Below are 14,512 nucleotides of genomic sequence, written 5' to 3' on the forward strand. Positions count from 1 at the left end.
CATATTTTGTCTGTTGTCCTTTTTGAAGTATGTAAGCAATATACAAAATGGACAGTGGCTTGCTTATTCATATGCCACTAATTTACTGATTTGTGTCATGTATGTGCAGTTTATCAGAATTTTTCTTAATTAAAAGCTTTAGCATATTTAGCTTCACCTAACTTGGGACTAATAATTTATGAAGGATATGCTTTGTTGTGGTACTTAGAGTGTCTGATTGACTGTTTCTATGGATGCGATAGATCAAATTTTACTGGTATATTATTGCTTTAAGCAGTGTGGTACTGTGCTTGCACAGAAGCTGAAAAATCACTTTCAAGTTAAAAGTTCATTGATGATCAATGCTATTGGAAAAGCTGGAAAGATATCAGAGGCTTTTTTTAAATGGTTGTCTTTTTGTCTGAGTGTTTCTGGAGCGTTTCTAAGGTCATATTTGATGATTATGTTTATTATGACCTTTTTCTTTCAGGAATATCAGCCTTGTAACACCAACGCCTGCCCAGAGTTAAAAAAGACAACTCCTTGGACCCCCTGGACCCCAGTGAACATTTCAGACAACGGAGGTCACTACGAGCAGCGTTTCCGATATACCTGCAAGGCGCGCTTGCCTGACCCAAACCTGCTGGAGGTGGGACGGCAGCGCATCGAGATGCGCTACTGCTCCAGCGATGGCACCAGCGGATGCCTGACAGATGGTGAGCAAAGCGGGACAGGCTCACCATGCCCCCTGCTAGTGACATGCCTGCAGTTCCATTTTCAGCACAGACTGGAAGTTTCTGCTTGCTGGTGTTGTGTGTAACAGAGCTGATAATGAAAAGGAGGGCATAGTGATCCCAGTAGGGAACCCAGCCTGTATTTCTTCTGGATGTAGAGTCATGATTCAGACTAAGCAAGTGTCTTTCACCACCAGTTATGAGATTTGCCAGGTTATTTTAATACTCTTTACAATAATCCTATTCTTGGAAGTTTCTGTTACCTCCTTATACTCCCCCAAGCTTTTACTAGGGGTGAATTTGTGGAACATTAACATATTTCCGGAACATCTTGCTAGAGTATGGAATATTCTAAGAACTTTTGCTCAGTAATTTGAAAGTAACAACCGTAAGATTCATGCAGGTGTTTAAATAAATAAGGAGCTTATGTACTGGGTAATTTCTGTTATAAAAGTTTATGTTGTGCTTTTGCTAGTAATTTAAAGTTCTGTTTATTTCTGAGATCGAAAACCAAACTCCTTCAAAATCTTTTCAGCTTTAGATGGCTTTAAATTGGAATTATTTTGTTTCAGAATACTCTTATTTTCCTATCAGTAATACATAGTTTTGTATATGTATAAAAAAATCAAAACTAGGAGAAATTCCGGCACTCATTGTAATTTTATTGAGGCATTTCATTGATTATCCAGTTTTAATTGTATATCAGTGTATCTTTTTAATTATATTTTAGTCATACAATCTAAAAAAGTACTGATTTCTGGTTATTATATTTTAGTATTTATAGGCCCGTTTTCCATTTGCATAGTCTTTTGTATCTTCACAAGATCCAGGTTAGCTGAAAAAAAAATTGTGTTACTCAAGGCATTTGGCTTATCTCAGACCACAAAGAGAGGACAGTTTTTAAGTCCTTGGACTTCCTAATTCTCAATATTTTTCAGACAGACCACCTATTGTGAAAGTCAGTGTTAAACTCCTGCCTGTACTGGGTTTGCATGTTGAGGTTTTGGAAGCAGAGGAGGCTGTAGATTTGGTTTCTGTGATGATATGCTAGAAACTTCCATCCGGCCTGCCCCCGCCCTTCATCCTGTACAAAACCTTTATTGTTTCACTTGGCATCTGTGTCTCTTTGGAGGGGGCAGGATGTTAGTAATTTTTTTAAGAAATATATAGTAGTGAACTGTGTGAAATAAAACAAAACCCATGGTACTCCAGATAAGACTTAGTTTTGTGCTCTGCGTCATTCCCATTTCAGATAATCTACAGTGTCAAATGTTGGGGATTTTTTTTAGGTCTGGATAGCAAGGCAGATATTGACATGGAGCAGCTCTTGACACAAGTGTTTCTTCTATTCTGTTTTCATCCATACTAAATTTCAAACTAGTTTTGAGCAAAGACTTTGCTCTGCTAGGATTGGTGTATGACCTGTCTCTCTCGTCCTTAATGAGAATTCAGGGTGGTGGTGCTCTTTTTGCACTCTGCCAGCACTTCAGCATTGATGACATGTTTTTAAAATTTCATGAGATTAAATGAGAAAGGGAATATTTTTCCCACCAGGGAGTGCAGATGTGGGAAAGTTATCACAAACAAGTAGAAGTAGAGCTACAGGAGAGTCTAGGTATAATCTGGTCTGACAGCTGAGATGGCAGCACGTAAGAAAGGAGTATACAAAAGCCAACGCATGACATAAGAGAGGAGATCAGTAAGGCAAACCAGTGCAAGGGTTATAGATCACATTGCTGCAAAAAAATTAAACTTGGCATGGAGACACCTCTCTCAGCTCTGAAGTCATGATCATAAGACATCTCCTGGAGCTGGATGCATAAGCTGACTCCTACAGAATGTAGGCAGAAGTAACAGACCCTACAATTTTTAAAATAAAGCATTTTTTCAGTGTGCAAGTGGCAGGGGTGGGGATGATGGTTTAGGTGCATTCTTTGCCTGATTAGCTTGAAGATTTTTTTCTTTGCACTTGAACATAATACTCCTGAATTTCCTGGCATTGTACTTTTTTTTGTTGCATCTTGCTGAAGCTGCTCCTTTGATTCATTTGGAAATAATTCATCATTGGAGCAATGTGCATGACCCCAGTCCTGTTGCATAGTAATAGAAATATTCATCTGGGTGAAGGATTTTTGCTGACTAATCCCAAAACTACTGAATATTTAAGTACTTTTTATTGAGTACTTGACGGGGCAGAAACTATTATACATCTGTCTGTTCTTCTTAGTGAGTACCCTTATAGCTTTGTCATTAATTTGCACTCATTCTTTGATTCTTTTTTGGCCAGTGAGACTTTAATTATTCTGTAATGAAAGATGAAACTCAATCGGTGCTCCAAGTGGCTGCATTAACCAATACACTGCTGGTGAAAATAGCACATTTTATTTTGAGATGGTTTGCTTAGTCATTTTCTGGTTATGGACGTCAGAACAGTATGGAGTGGAACATTTGCTGAGGGAGGGGTGAGGGGGGAATAATTTTGATTTGCTGATGAGGTGAAACTTGCTGACTGCCTCCAAACTGCAGGATCCAGGAGCACTTGCCTGCTCCCAGGTTTAGATGTGGGCCAACGCACCACCAATCTACTGCTCCTTTGTTTCATTGGAAGAAAATACATGAATAAGAGTCATGTAGAGTAGCCATGAGAATGGGAAACCATGAATTGTGGCAGACACCATTTCTGGCTAGATAGCAAGAAAACATCCTAACTTCCTTCCACCTGACCAGAGCCTGGATGCTGTGAAACATTCTTTTCATTATCTCCATGTTGAATTGTAGCATGGCTTTTACAGAAAGATTAATTCTGGTACAGAATGCTTGGCATACCTCATTACCAAAGATGTGTTCTGCAGAGATCAGTTCTCTGTTCCTTGCAGATAGGAGCCATTTGTTAGAAATTTTCTCATTGCCTATAATATCCCACTGTGCAACTATAGTCATGCTGTGTTAAACAGAATCATGTTTCACTGTCAGATGCTAGCAAAGCAAACTTTCTTTGCACTCTGAGCTTAGAGATAGAACTTCTTGCCAGAAACCCACTAGACGCCTCCTGAGTGTGGTAAGATTTCTATCTCAATCAAGTAAGCAGTAGCATTTGCAGACCATGTTCATGCTTTTCTGATTTGAAGTTTGATTAAGAGGAAAAAAAAATAAATCTTTGTCCCTGTCTCTGCATTTTCATAGTGCTCAGATAGGAAAGAGACAGCTATATCAAATAAACTGAAAGAGGTTGTGTACATTGTTGTATGTCTTAATGCACTGTCTGTACAATCCAGCACTCAGAATATAGAAATTACAATACCCTAGACTTTCATGGGTGCTTATGAAACATATTAAACGTCTACAGGAAACATGCTGGCTCTCTGTAAGGTTATCTCATATATAAACAGTAATAATTTCATTCAAAACATAATTTTTTAATCCAGGGATAAATATTTTGGAAGGTATGGGGTTGCCTGGTTTTTCTAGGTTGAATTTATCTTACCAAAGTCTAGACTCCATAGTAGTCTGCAGAGAGAGCTTTAGCACCCTGAGGAACTAGGGATCCATTGAAGATAAGCATCTGATACAATGGGCACAATTCACCCTCTGGAGATACTGCCTTCTTTGCATGGAGTACAATGCAAACAGCAATGGTGGGCTCAGACAAGACACTTGACTTTGACATGGCCAGAGTTAGACCAGGTTAGCTTCCAAAATGCCTTCTGAAGGCCATTAAACAAAGGCAATACTTCTAATTTTAGTCATCTCAGTCTTAAAGAGTCTTTTGTTTGCTTCTTTTTTTATCCCAGTCACCTGGAAATCTGCACCTAGATTCCTAGTTGTTGCTGCTTCCTCTATTTCAAACTTCAAAATAATAGTTTTTTTTGAAGGAAGGATGTGATTTTGTCTGAATTACTCTTCTAGTGGTTATGATGTCTTGTGAAAAGTTTGATTAAATCTTTCCTTGTGTTACCCACAGGAAATCTAGAGTGCATTCAGAATTCATTACAGAATAGAATGTGCTGATAATCAGGAATGTCCTGTAGTCAGGAGGAGTATGTGTTGAGATGATATCTCTTACACTGTTGTATTGAAGCTAAGATTTGGTATTCTGAGTAAGAACAAAATGAATTCTGGAAGTTAGAACTGAATCTGATGACAAATTCAAGTTTGATTGACAAAGTACAACTCAGTGGAACTTCGGGGTTAAATACTTAAGCACAGAAAAGCTAGGTACAAGAAATAAGATTCTCATGCTAACATGATGTCCTCCATCTGCATACTCTTTGGGTTTTTTAAATAGGGCATCTTTGCATTGCATTAGTGTTTGCCATTACATTTTACTATTTCAATTTTACTGTGTTTTGTAGGTTTATAAAGTTTTTATAAGTTTTGGATATTTAGGCCTGAATTTATGCAAGTTTTATGCTTCAATAATACGGTCAAATAACTTGCAGACTATCTTCAGAGAGTGACAATGCTGAAACAATCTTTGCTTATCCTTGTTACCTCTGCACTTCAAGCAGTGTTTCAGGCTGTCATTTAGAAGTGATTCAGGATACTTGAATTTTGGCTTCAGATCATCTTTTCCTAAAGTCATGAACCTAGACTGCTTGGATAATTGAATTTTCTTTGTTAGGTTGGAACTGGAGGACATAAGTCATAAATCAGTCAAGTAATATAATTTATCAGGTGTCACAGCTACTTCTCTCTTACTTAGAGCTGTATTACTTAGCTACAGGCTAGACTATGGAATTATTATTAATCTATGTGCTTTAATAGAGCCTCACTTTTAAGGCAAATTAATTCAACTTGGCTGAGTATGTTGCAGTTTTCAAGCAGAATCAGGCCAACCAAGCTCTCATCACAGGCTTTTGCAAAGGCAGATTTTTTCTCCTGTGCTAGTCAGGGCAGGTGACTTTCATGTTAGCATGTCTCCAAACAGGATTAATTTCTTGTGTATTTATGAAGCTATTTCAATTCAACCAAAAAGTTCTAAAAATTTACTTAGAAATCATTGAATCATCTTGGTTTATATCAGAATTATGTAAATTACTTGGGCAACTGTTTTCAGTTATATCTGCATTATGGAGTAAGTAAATCACCAGCAAAGCAGTACTAATTTCTCTGTAATTTTACTGATACTGAACAAAGCAGAAGTATTTGAAATGAGAGAAAAGTTTTCTGTTTAGATGTCAGTTCATATCTTCTCTCTTCCCTGATCTTAGAAGTCTATGGTTATTTTGTCCACAAAATCACTGTGATTGCTTTTACTGAAGTTTTTGCAGTACTTGCTGCTACCCATGGAACTTTCCACCTTAGAGAAGCACAGCTGCCTTTTTAAAATTGTACTGGGATCAAGTACTTAAATCCCCTTTTCTAGCCTCTGTGTGCAGCAGTTTATTACTTGAGTACAATTTCTGAACAACTGAAAATGAGCCCTTGATAAGCTGCGAGCAGAATTCATGCTTCTAGTTGTTCACAGGGCTCTAAGGCAGTCCTAGGCTTTCTGAGAACAAGTTAGTTTAAAACATTTGAATGATGAATCTGTCATAAAGGTCGGATCAGAATTTGACTTACAGATGTTCTGTCTGTCTTGGGAAAACTATTCATTAGTTTATTGATGATGCTATGACCGATCATTCTCCTTGCAGATTTTACAACTGTTTCTGTAGATGGGCTTTAAATAAGGGGGACGTGTTTTGGCAACTCGACTTTTGCTGCTACCATGCCAAAGGCATTGGCCCTTGCATCCTGGTTTGGCTGTATATTTTTATCTTGGGTGCAGTAAGCTGAGAAAAACAGCTTAATGTGGGGTTTTGTTGGGTGGCACAATCTGGTTTCTGTCCCTGGAGGTGGGTGTAGAGCAATCTGAAAGTGGCCCAAACTGCAAACAGAAGTGGCAAGAAAACCACAGTTTAATGAGAAAAGTTGGAGTTTTCAGTTTTGTGCCACTTGCTCTGAAAGATTGCAATACTTTTCTATTTTTGCCTTCTCCCATCAAATTTGATGTAAACTGTGATAAGGCTAGGACTTGGTTCTGTATATACACTTACTTTCTGAAGAAGTTTTGCTTGAACAAATTCTAAAATACAATCTTTTGATTAATTTTGCATTGTCACTCATCTCCTCTGCCACCTCAGTCAATAAACAGGACTTGTCAGCTGAAGGACTCAGGAACCCAGAACTGGGGCCAGCACTCTAGATGGGCTCTCTACCAGTGCTGAGGTGAGGGGAAGGATTCTGCCTTGACATACTGGAAAAACTCTTCCCAATGTAACCCAAGCCCCTTCTTTTCCACAAGGGTGCACTGCTGGCTCACATTCAGCTTTTTGTCCTCCAAGACCTCAAGACCTTTCTCTGCTTTCTAGGTCATTGGCCTCGAAGTGTGGTTGCATGGGGTTGTTCCTCTCTAGATTCAAGACTTTGCATTTTCCCTAGTTGAACTCCATGAGGTTTCTCCCTGCCTTGTCAAAGTGTGACACGACCCTTTGGTTTATCAGCCACTCTTCCCAGGCAAGGCAAATTTGTCCAGGTCATTAATGATGGTGTTAAGCAGGATTGAATCTTGTGACTTTTCTGCAGCTGGCCTCTTAATGACTGATCACTGTCCTCTGGGCCTGGTTGCTCAGACAGTTTTCAACGCATTGCACTGTCCACTTATCTAGCTCATACTTTTTTGACTTGTCTAGCAGGAAGTTATGGGAGTCAGTGGTAAAACCCATGCTAAAGTTGAGATAAGTAATATCCACTGTTCTCCCCTCATCTGTACACCTTGTCCCCTCCTTGTAGAAGTCTATAATGTTGTTCAAGGAATTTATAGAACAGTATTTCCAGAATGCAAACTGATCTTGTCACTTTTCATGCTGTTAATGGCATAATGTTAATTTTTTACTGCGTAGTTTCTGTCTGAAGAGAAAATCCTAAAAGCCCATTTATGAACACTGTATTAATTACTGTAAAACTGTGGAAAGACTGGTCCTTATAATAAATTTTTTAATGCTTTGGAAAGAAGAAAACTCAGGGGAGCACTTGCTGCAGACCAAACTCCACACTGAAAAGATTTTTTGTAATATTTTTCTCTTTCAGAGCTAAACTACCTCAGAGCTTTTGCTTAGACGATTCCACTCCCCAGTCCCCAATTTAAATCACAAGAAATCTAATACCATAATGTCAGATAAGGTCACACATTTTCCTTAGGACTTAAAAAGCTACACGTATGCTGCAAAGATACCTTCAAAATACCCTAGTATGGTTACGAAGTGGTACACCCTGCAGTGATTTATGAATAGAATGAATGGCAGTCTGGTCTGATTAATGCTTTTTTCATTGTTTGCATTGCTCTTAATTTAATAACTTAATTTAGAATTCTGGTGTAAAATATACTATTTGCTCTTACAGCTCATTGTGTACATAAGCTGAGCATTTCCATGACCAGAGTGATACAAAATTGCAAAAAAAGGGTCTTAAAAGAAGGAAAGTGGACCTGTATTCATAAATCACATTCTATTTCTCTGTACTTGCTCCCTTTTTTGCATTTGAATGTACGTCATGTTTTTTGAAATGCTGCTTTTAATATCTGTGTAATAGAGTCTGGCTCAGCAGGAGAGAAATAGTTACCCTCTATAATTCCTGGAAGGTTTTATCCATTTTTAGTCATTTTTATATTGCAGTTCTGCTGTTTTCTTACTAATTTCAGCAGTTTCTTATTACCAGTATTTCTGTGTCAATGCATCATCATTCCACTATTGCAAGTTATCAAGAGTTGAATAAAAATATGCAAACCCTCATCTACTTTGGGATGATTGTGAATGTAATTCTTGGGGAAGGAGTTAAGCAGTGTTACTAATGCCATAACCACAGGTAAAAATAGGGTGGACACTGCGAATAAGAGGCTCCTCCATCATGGTTATGCAGAATACTGATCTTGTTCATTCCAGGACGACTCTTGGGCAGACTCTTCATGGTATTATTTCTGTCTGTTTTCATGGCATTGTTCTTCTGTTTCTTTATCTCCATTCCATACTCCTACAGTGCCTATGGCTGTGGGCAGGGCACAAAACAATTTTTTAAGAACAGAGATGCTGTAGTTAGAGCTGCAAACAATACCCTGCATTTCTCCACTGTTAATGGTACAGTTCATCTGTACTTATGCTGGCAATACTGAAGCTCTATCACAGAGAGCCAGCCACATCCTCTGCTGGCTGAAGTGCCATTCACAGGACCTTCTCTCATCACAGCTACTTAAATAAGGACCTCTAATAAAAACAGCAATTATTGTTCCATTGATCATAGAGTTTTCAATGGGAAAGGTGAACTGCTTTGGCAGCAGTAGGAAATCCCTGTAGTGTTGGTGGAGATACTTAGTGATGCTTAGAGGTAAGGCTACAGCTCAAGAGTGATTCCAGTGTTGTGCTTAGTACAGTGGAGGGAGTCTTTTCCCATGCAGGACCAAGCCCAAAAGCAACAGAGATACTCATGAACTGCAGGTTATTAGAACTTCACCCAGGGCTGTATCCAGGTCTATTGTCTGTGTGTTGTGAACAAGATCTGTGTGTCCCTTCTCACTGATAAACAGCAGACATCATCCATTGCTGTTTAATCTAATGCATTTTCTCTGTCCTAAACTTACTTAGAAAATACATTTTCCACTTGCCAGATGTTTATTTTAAAAAGGAATAATCTGTGGGGTGTGTGTGTGCATGTGTCCAAAAGGCTGATTTCCATAGCTCATATGTGGTTTAGAGCACTTCAACTCGGTGGAAAATAAACTGGTTTTTAAAGTGGCAAAACATTGCTCTTTACAAAAGGGCAGTTTTGCTAGACTTTGTGGAATTATTAGTGGACTATCTAATGGCTAGGATAGGTGCAGTGCACTGGATACCCTGAGCCTCTGTGCAGAGCCAGCAGCAGTAGAGGCAGGCTGGGTGGGTCAAGTGGGCAGAGCCCTGCAGGAGGAACAGGGCAGCTGGCTCGATGAGTGGTCATGGGAAGCTCAATCCTGTCTTCTTTGTTACCTTCTTCCTGTAAAACAGAGGCAACAATATCTATGTAATATATTTGGAGATTCTCTGATGGTAATTCCCGTGCAAGAGAGGGATAATTTTTACCATTATTAGATGGAGTAAATTGTCTAGTTCAGTTAATGCAACCATAAAGTTTTAACTAAAGTGTTGGATCCAACTCTTTGCTGTAGTTCTGTGCAAATGATTATGAAGTTTCTATTATAGAAGAGATTCTTGAGATGAAACTAGGGTTTGGATTGTGAGGCTAAAGGACAGGATCCTTCTGTTCATATTACTTATTATTAGAAGCCTAGGAGTAAATTTGAAGAGGAAAATCTTATTTTGGGGTGAGATACTGTTTTCATTCAATATGACCTTTTTGATCCTTATTTTATTAGGACTGTCAGGGGATTTCTTGCGTTCTGGACGATACTCTGCTCATACCATCAATGGTGCCTGGTCACCCTGGTCTCCGTGGTCTCAGTGCAGTCGTGACTGCAGCAGAGGTATCCGGAATCGCAAACGGGTCTGCAGCAATCCTGAGCCCAAGTATGGGGGACTTCCTTGCCTTGGCCCATCTTTAGAGTACCAGGAATGCAACATTTTGCCTTGCCCAGGTAAGTTTCAAATGAAATGGAAGAAGTGAAAATAAAAGAGCTCATCCTCAAGATTATATCTTGCAATATTTGATATGGGGTTCTTTTTCTGTTTTAGTTGGTGAGTTTTGGGTTTGTTTTGGTTCTGAAATCAATTACAGCTCAAATTTACCTTTATAATATAAGTGGGTTTGGTAATATTCCCATGTGAAGTCAATAAATTTATCATCAACCCTATTAATAGCTATGTCCTTTTTCACTTGTGAGACTGACTGTAAAAATATAATTTTAGTATGTAAACTTACAGGAAAAAAAAGACATAAGAATTCTGGCAAGACATGAGAAATCTGGCCTAGTCTTCATTTAAACTCAAAATATCACTTTCATCACAGTGGTTGCTGGCATTAAGTCTGTGTTAGCTTTTAAGTGTAGAGTTGCCAGCAAATAATGTTCACTACTGATCACCAAATGAAATGGTAATTCAAGTAGTCCATTAAGATTGTTCTTGGAATCTTCAGTTTCTCCTTAATTTAAAGTTGTTTTATGATTCTATGAAAGGGATTACAAGTAGAATATATATTTTCAAGAAACTACTTTGGATTAAAAATCATTGTTGTGTATCCAGCATAGCGGGAAAAAAACCCCTCGGTTTCAGTCACATCTCACCCTTCATAAAACAGACATTCCAACTGGAGGGCTTTTGAGCTTTGCAGAGGCTTTGTGGGAAAAGAAAGGGGAAGGATATAGAAGAACACATGAAGAAAAGAAGGTTCTATTGGTTTAGGAAGAGAGAATTCAAGGTAAGAAGCAATAGAGAGGAAGAAGGAAGGAAGACTGAAAGACTCAGTTCTTTCCAGCAGCAGCAAGTAAATTTAGAAATAAGCTGTCATACATCCTTAATTGTTTTAATTATGTATAGCAGTGCTGCATATTTTCTTGTTGAAGACTTGAAGCTTTTGTCATTTCTTCAAGTGTGGACCTGAAGAATTACTAAGGCAATATACATACTATGTATGTGTATCACTATTGTCAAGCATACACGTGTATTAACATACACATATATGGTTTCAAATTAAAACTGTATTCCCTAAATCATGGATACGTTGGTTTTTATAATATGAGTATTTTGTCCAATCTTTTTGCAGTGTTTTCCCTAAGCTTTTTAAGCCCTCTAACAGTCACTGTCCATTCTTTGCATCTGAATTTAAGCAGAAGATCTGTGCAGAACACAACACTTCCCTCTTGGGAGGACACAGCTTCTTGAAAAGCATGTTTCCATCTTGAATTGAACCTAAGCAATGTGTTTTGGCACACAGCCTGCAAACCCAGCAGCTCTCTAAGCATTCTGGCTGTTCACTGAAAGCAAATTTCTCTGCAGTTTTATTGCTAACAGGAGCAATAGAATTGTCTGACAACTTGAATGCCCTGAGGCACTCAAGCCCCCAGCTCTCCTGCTGGTAGGGCAGATCCATGGGGAATTTCTATTGAGGATCCCTGTTTCAGTCTGGGGAAATGCCCATTAAGCCACTGAAGTTCTGAAAGAGGCACTTGGGCACAACCAGCCAGTGCTTTCTGGTGAAATTTTCTTGCTGTATCCAAGGAGGAAAGTAGCCTCAGTTGTTCACTGTGTAGCTTCTCTATCTGGGAGTGTGAACATCTGAGGAGATGAAGGGAAGAGACGATGCTTCTTTCTGAGCACAGAGGCATGGCCAGGGCAGGGTGTCCATATTTTCTACGTTAAGCACTATTGGAGAGAGGTGGCAGGGAACTAGCAAAGAACCAACATTTTTCAGAGAATTATAAAATCGTGGTCCAAATCTTCTCCTTGTGTGCACAGCCCTAGTGCATGATCTGATTCATTAGTTCCCGGACTGCAATCATAACACCTTGCTTTTCCCAGGATAATAAAATTATAACGATTCTGTTTCATGTAACTGCCCTATTCAAGTAGTTTGGCAGTAATTAGTTAAGTCAAAGATCTAGAAGACCATTGTACTAATGTGTGCAAGCCTCCCTGGGGATGGGTGCAGTAGGTGAAGCAAGCAAGAACATAGCAACTCCTCATTGGCTCCTGCTTCCCTTGCAAAGGGAATGTCTCCATAGGACACTGCCTTCAGCTTCCCTTGAAGCATCTGTGATGTGGTATAAGGTAACAGCTCTGCTCACAAGCTCTGAGATATCTGATTGTACCACCATGCTGTAGTAACTGAAATACATTCATCAAATGGGCACAGAGTATCCATAAAACAGGGCTGGATTTGTTGTTCATCCCTTGCTGTTCATTTTCAAATTAAATGCTATCTTGAATTTGCTGGATTTTTTTGAAGTTAAAATAAGTCAAAGGTTTTCAGAAGCGGTATTTTTATTAAGCTCTGTAGCTATTCACTGTTACGTTTTTTGAAAGAAATTGTTTTAACCAGTAAAACATGCTTATAAGTTTGTTGTAGAGGCCCTAGTTTTTTATGACATAGACAATACCCCAGACTAAAAAACATGAAGTTGTAAGGCAGAAGTTGAAACTGTGCTTTGAATTTGAAAATATTTTAAAAGATCAGTTGATATAAAGTGTGGTGGGCCTTTCTGAAGCCCAAGCAGTGACCTAATCTATCTAATAATTTTATTTAGGGACAAGTTTCATTTTTCTTTTTAGTGCAAAGCAAATTTGAATAGAGATTTAGTGCATGAATAAAGTATTTAGATGTATCATAGCCTGCAACAAGGAATCACAAAGTTCCTCAGCTACAGAACTACTGTTTGCCAGTAATTAAGAAAAAAACACAGGAGACTAAATCAGATCTCAGATAAATCTGAAGGGAAAACTTTGCAAGCACTAGATGTAATTGATTTTTTTTTTTTTTTTTTTTTTTTTAAGACAAGGGAGAGTAAAATATTGTTGCAGAATAAGGCTTATCCATAAATTAGACCTGATTATAAACTTGTAGGAGGGAAATAAATTCTTACTGGAGAAGAATACCAATAAATTTAAATTCTCTTAATTTTTAATGAAAGAGACAGAAAGGCTAAGGAGTGTGGGGGGATTTTGTTCTGACCTTGACCTGAAAGTGTTTTCCATAGTACTAGAATTAAAACAAAGAATTTGATGGTCTCTAAGATTTTCCTGAGTTCTCCCAGGGTAAGGAAAGCTTTACCTGCTCCCTTCTGGCACAGAACCCTTTAATTACAGTCCAGCCCAGTCATTACACTTCCAGAAATATTCTGGTTAGCAGGAAGAGGTGCAATGGCAGCCATAAAGAACCCTTCCTGCTACTGCAACCTCAGGTTCTGCTTTGCTTCCTCTTCTGCTTATTGCAGGCAGGATCAACCCCTCATGATGTAAACTGCTGAGAAAGGGGAGTCATAGAGAAATATACTGAGCAGTATTTAAGTCATGCTGAAAGTCAGCAGGACTTTATGCTTCTCAATGAATTAATCTGGGCTCAGTGTCATCCTGGAAGATGCCAAGGATGCTCTGAAGGACTAACACAAGGAGAAAGTGTACAAGGCTGTCTTGTCTGGTTAAGTGTCTTGCAACACTTGCAGCATCTTAAGTATACTTATTAATATATTAATAAACAGAAATTGATGGTTAAATGCAGGATCCCAGAACTTTAAAAAATTACTGAAGTTATCTGGACCCTGCCTTCAGTGAGTTCTATTAAGCCTTTTTTAAGCCTCCAGGAGAGAGAGAAACTGAATTTTTTTTCTGCAGTAGTAAATGGTCCACCAATGTGCAGATTGGTAGCAGTCACTGAGCCTTTTGTTCATAGTATTTGAAGGCTGAATATATAATAGTAAATTGAACAGTGCCAGAAAATTGCCAGAAATTGTATCCAGGTCCTGGAAGATGATTTATCTGTATTGTTCAAGTTTTAGAATGATCCCCCATAAAATTTTGCCTTCAACTAACTATCACTCTCCCAAATAAGCTGCAAGAAGAGTTTGTGAGGCAGTGTAGGGCAAAGGCATGTTCTCAGTACTCAGTTTCCATCTGGCTAAGCTACTTTGAGGGGCAGGAGAATTTGAACTATTGTCTTGCACTAGCAAATTATGCCTTGAACCTGTGCCTCAGCTCTTTTTTTTATGTCTCAGAGATGTGAATAGCATTGAGCTGGCAAGAATTGAACCGAACAGCCTCAATAACTATGGAAAGGATCTCTGAATACTCACTGACATTTATGTTTTCTTTGAGTTACTAAAATGCAGTCAATAATAAAAG

At 38.6% G+C, this 14,512-nt stretch overlaps 1 protein-coding gene across 6 annotated transcripts in view; it reads left to right on the forward strand.

Annotated features, from left to right (window-relative positions):
- SEMA5A (semaphorin 5A) overlaps nt 1-14,512 on the forward strand; it is a 318,391-nt gene that overhangs the window by 281,683 nt on the left and 22,196 nt on the right. For all 6 annotated transcript variants that reach the window (XM_032118104.1, XM_032118127.1, XM_032118114.1 and 3 more), the window contains 2 exons: nt 470-695; nt 10,099-10,317. In XM_032118104.1, the coding sequence (XP_031973995.1) occupies nt 470-695; nt 10,099-10,317 (445 nt within the window). The remainder of the gene's footprint in view (nt 1-469; nt 696-10,098; nt 10,318-14,512) is intronic.

Source organism: Corvus moneduloides, chromosome 1, assembly GCF_009650955.1.
Source record: "Corvus moneduloides isolate bCorMon1 chromosome 1, bCorMon1.pri, whole genome shotgun sequence".
In the NCBI taxonomy this organism is placed as follows: domain Eukaryota; kingdom Metazoa; phylum Chordata; class Aves; order Passeriformes; family Corvidae; genus Corvus; species Corvus moneduloides.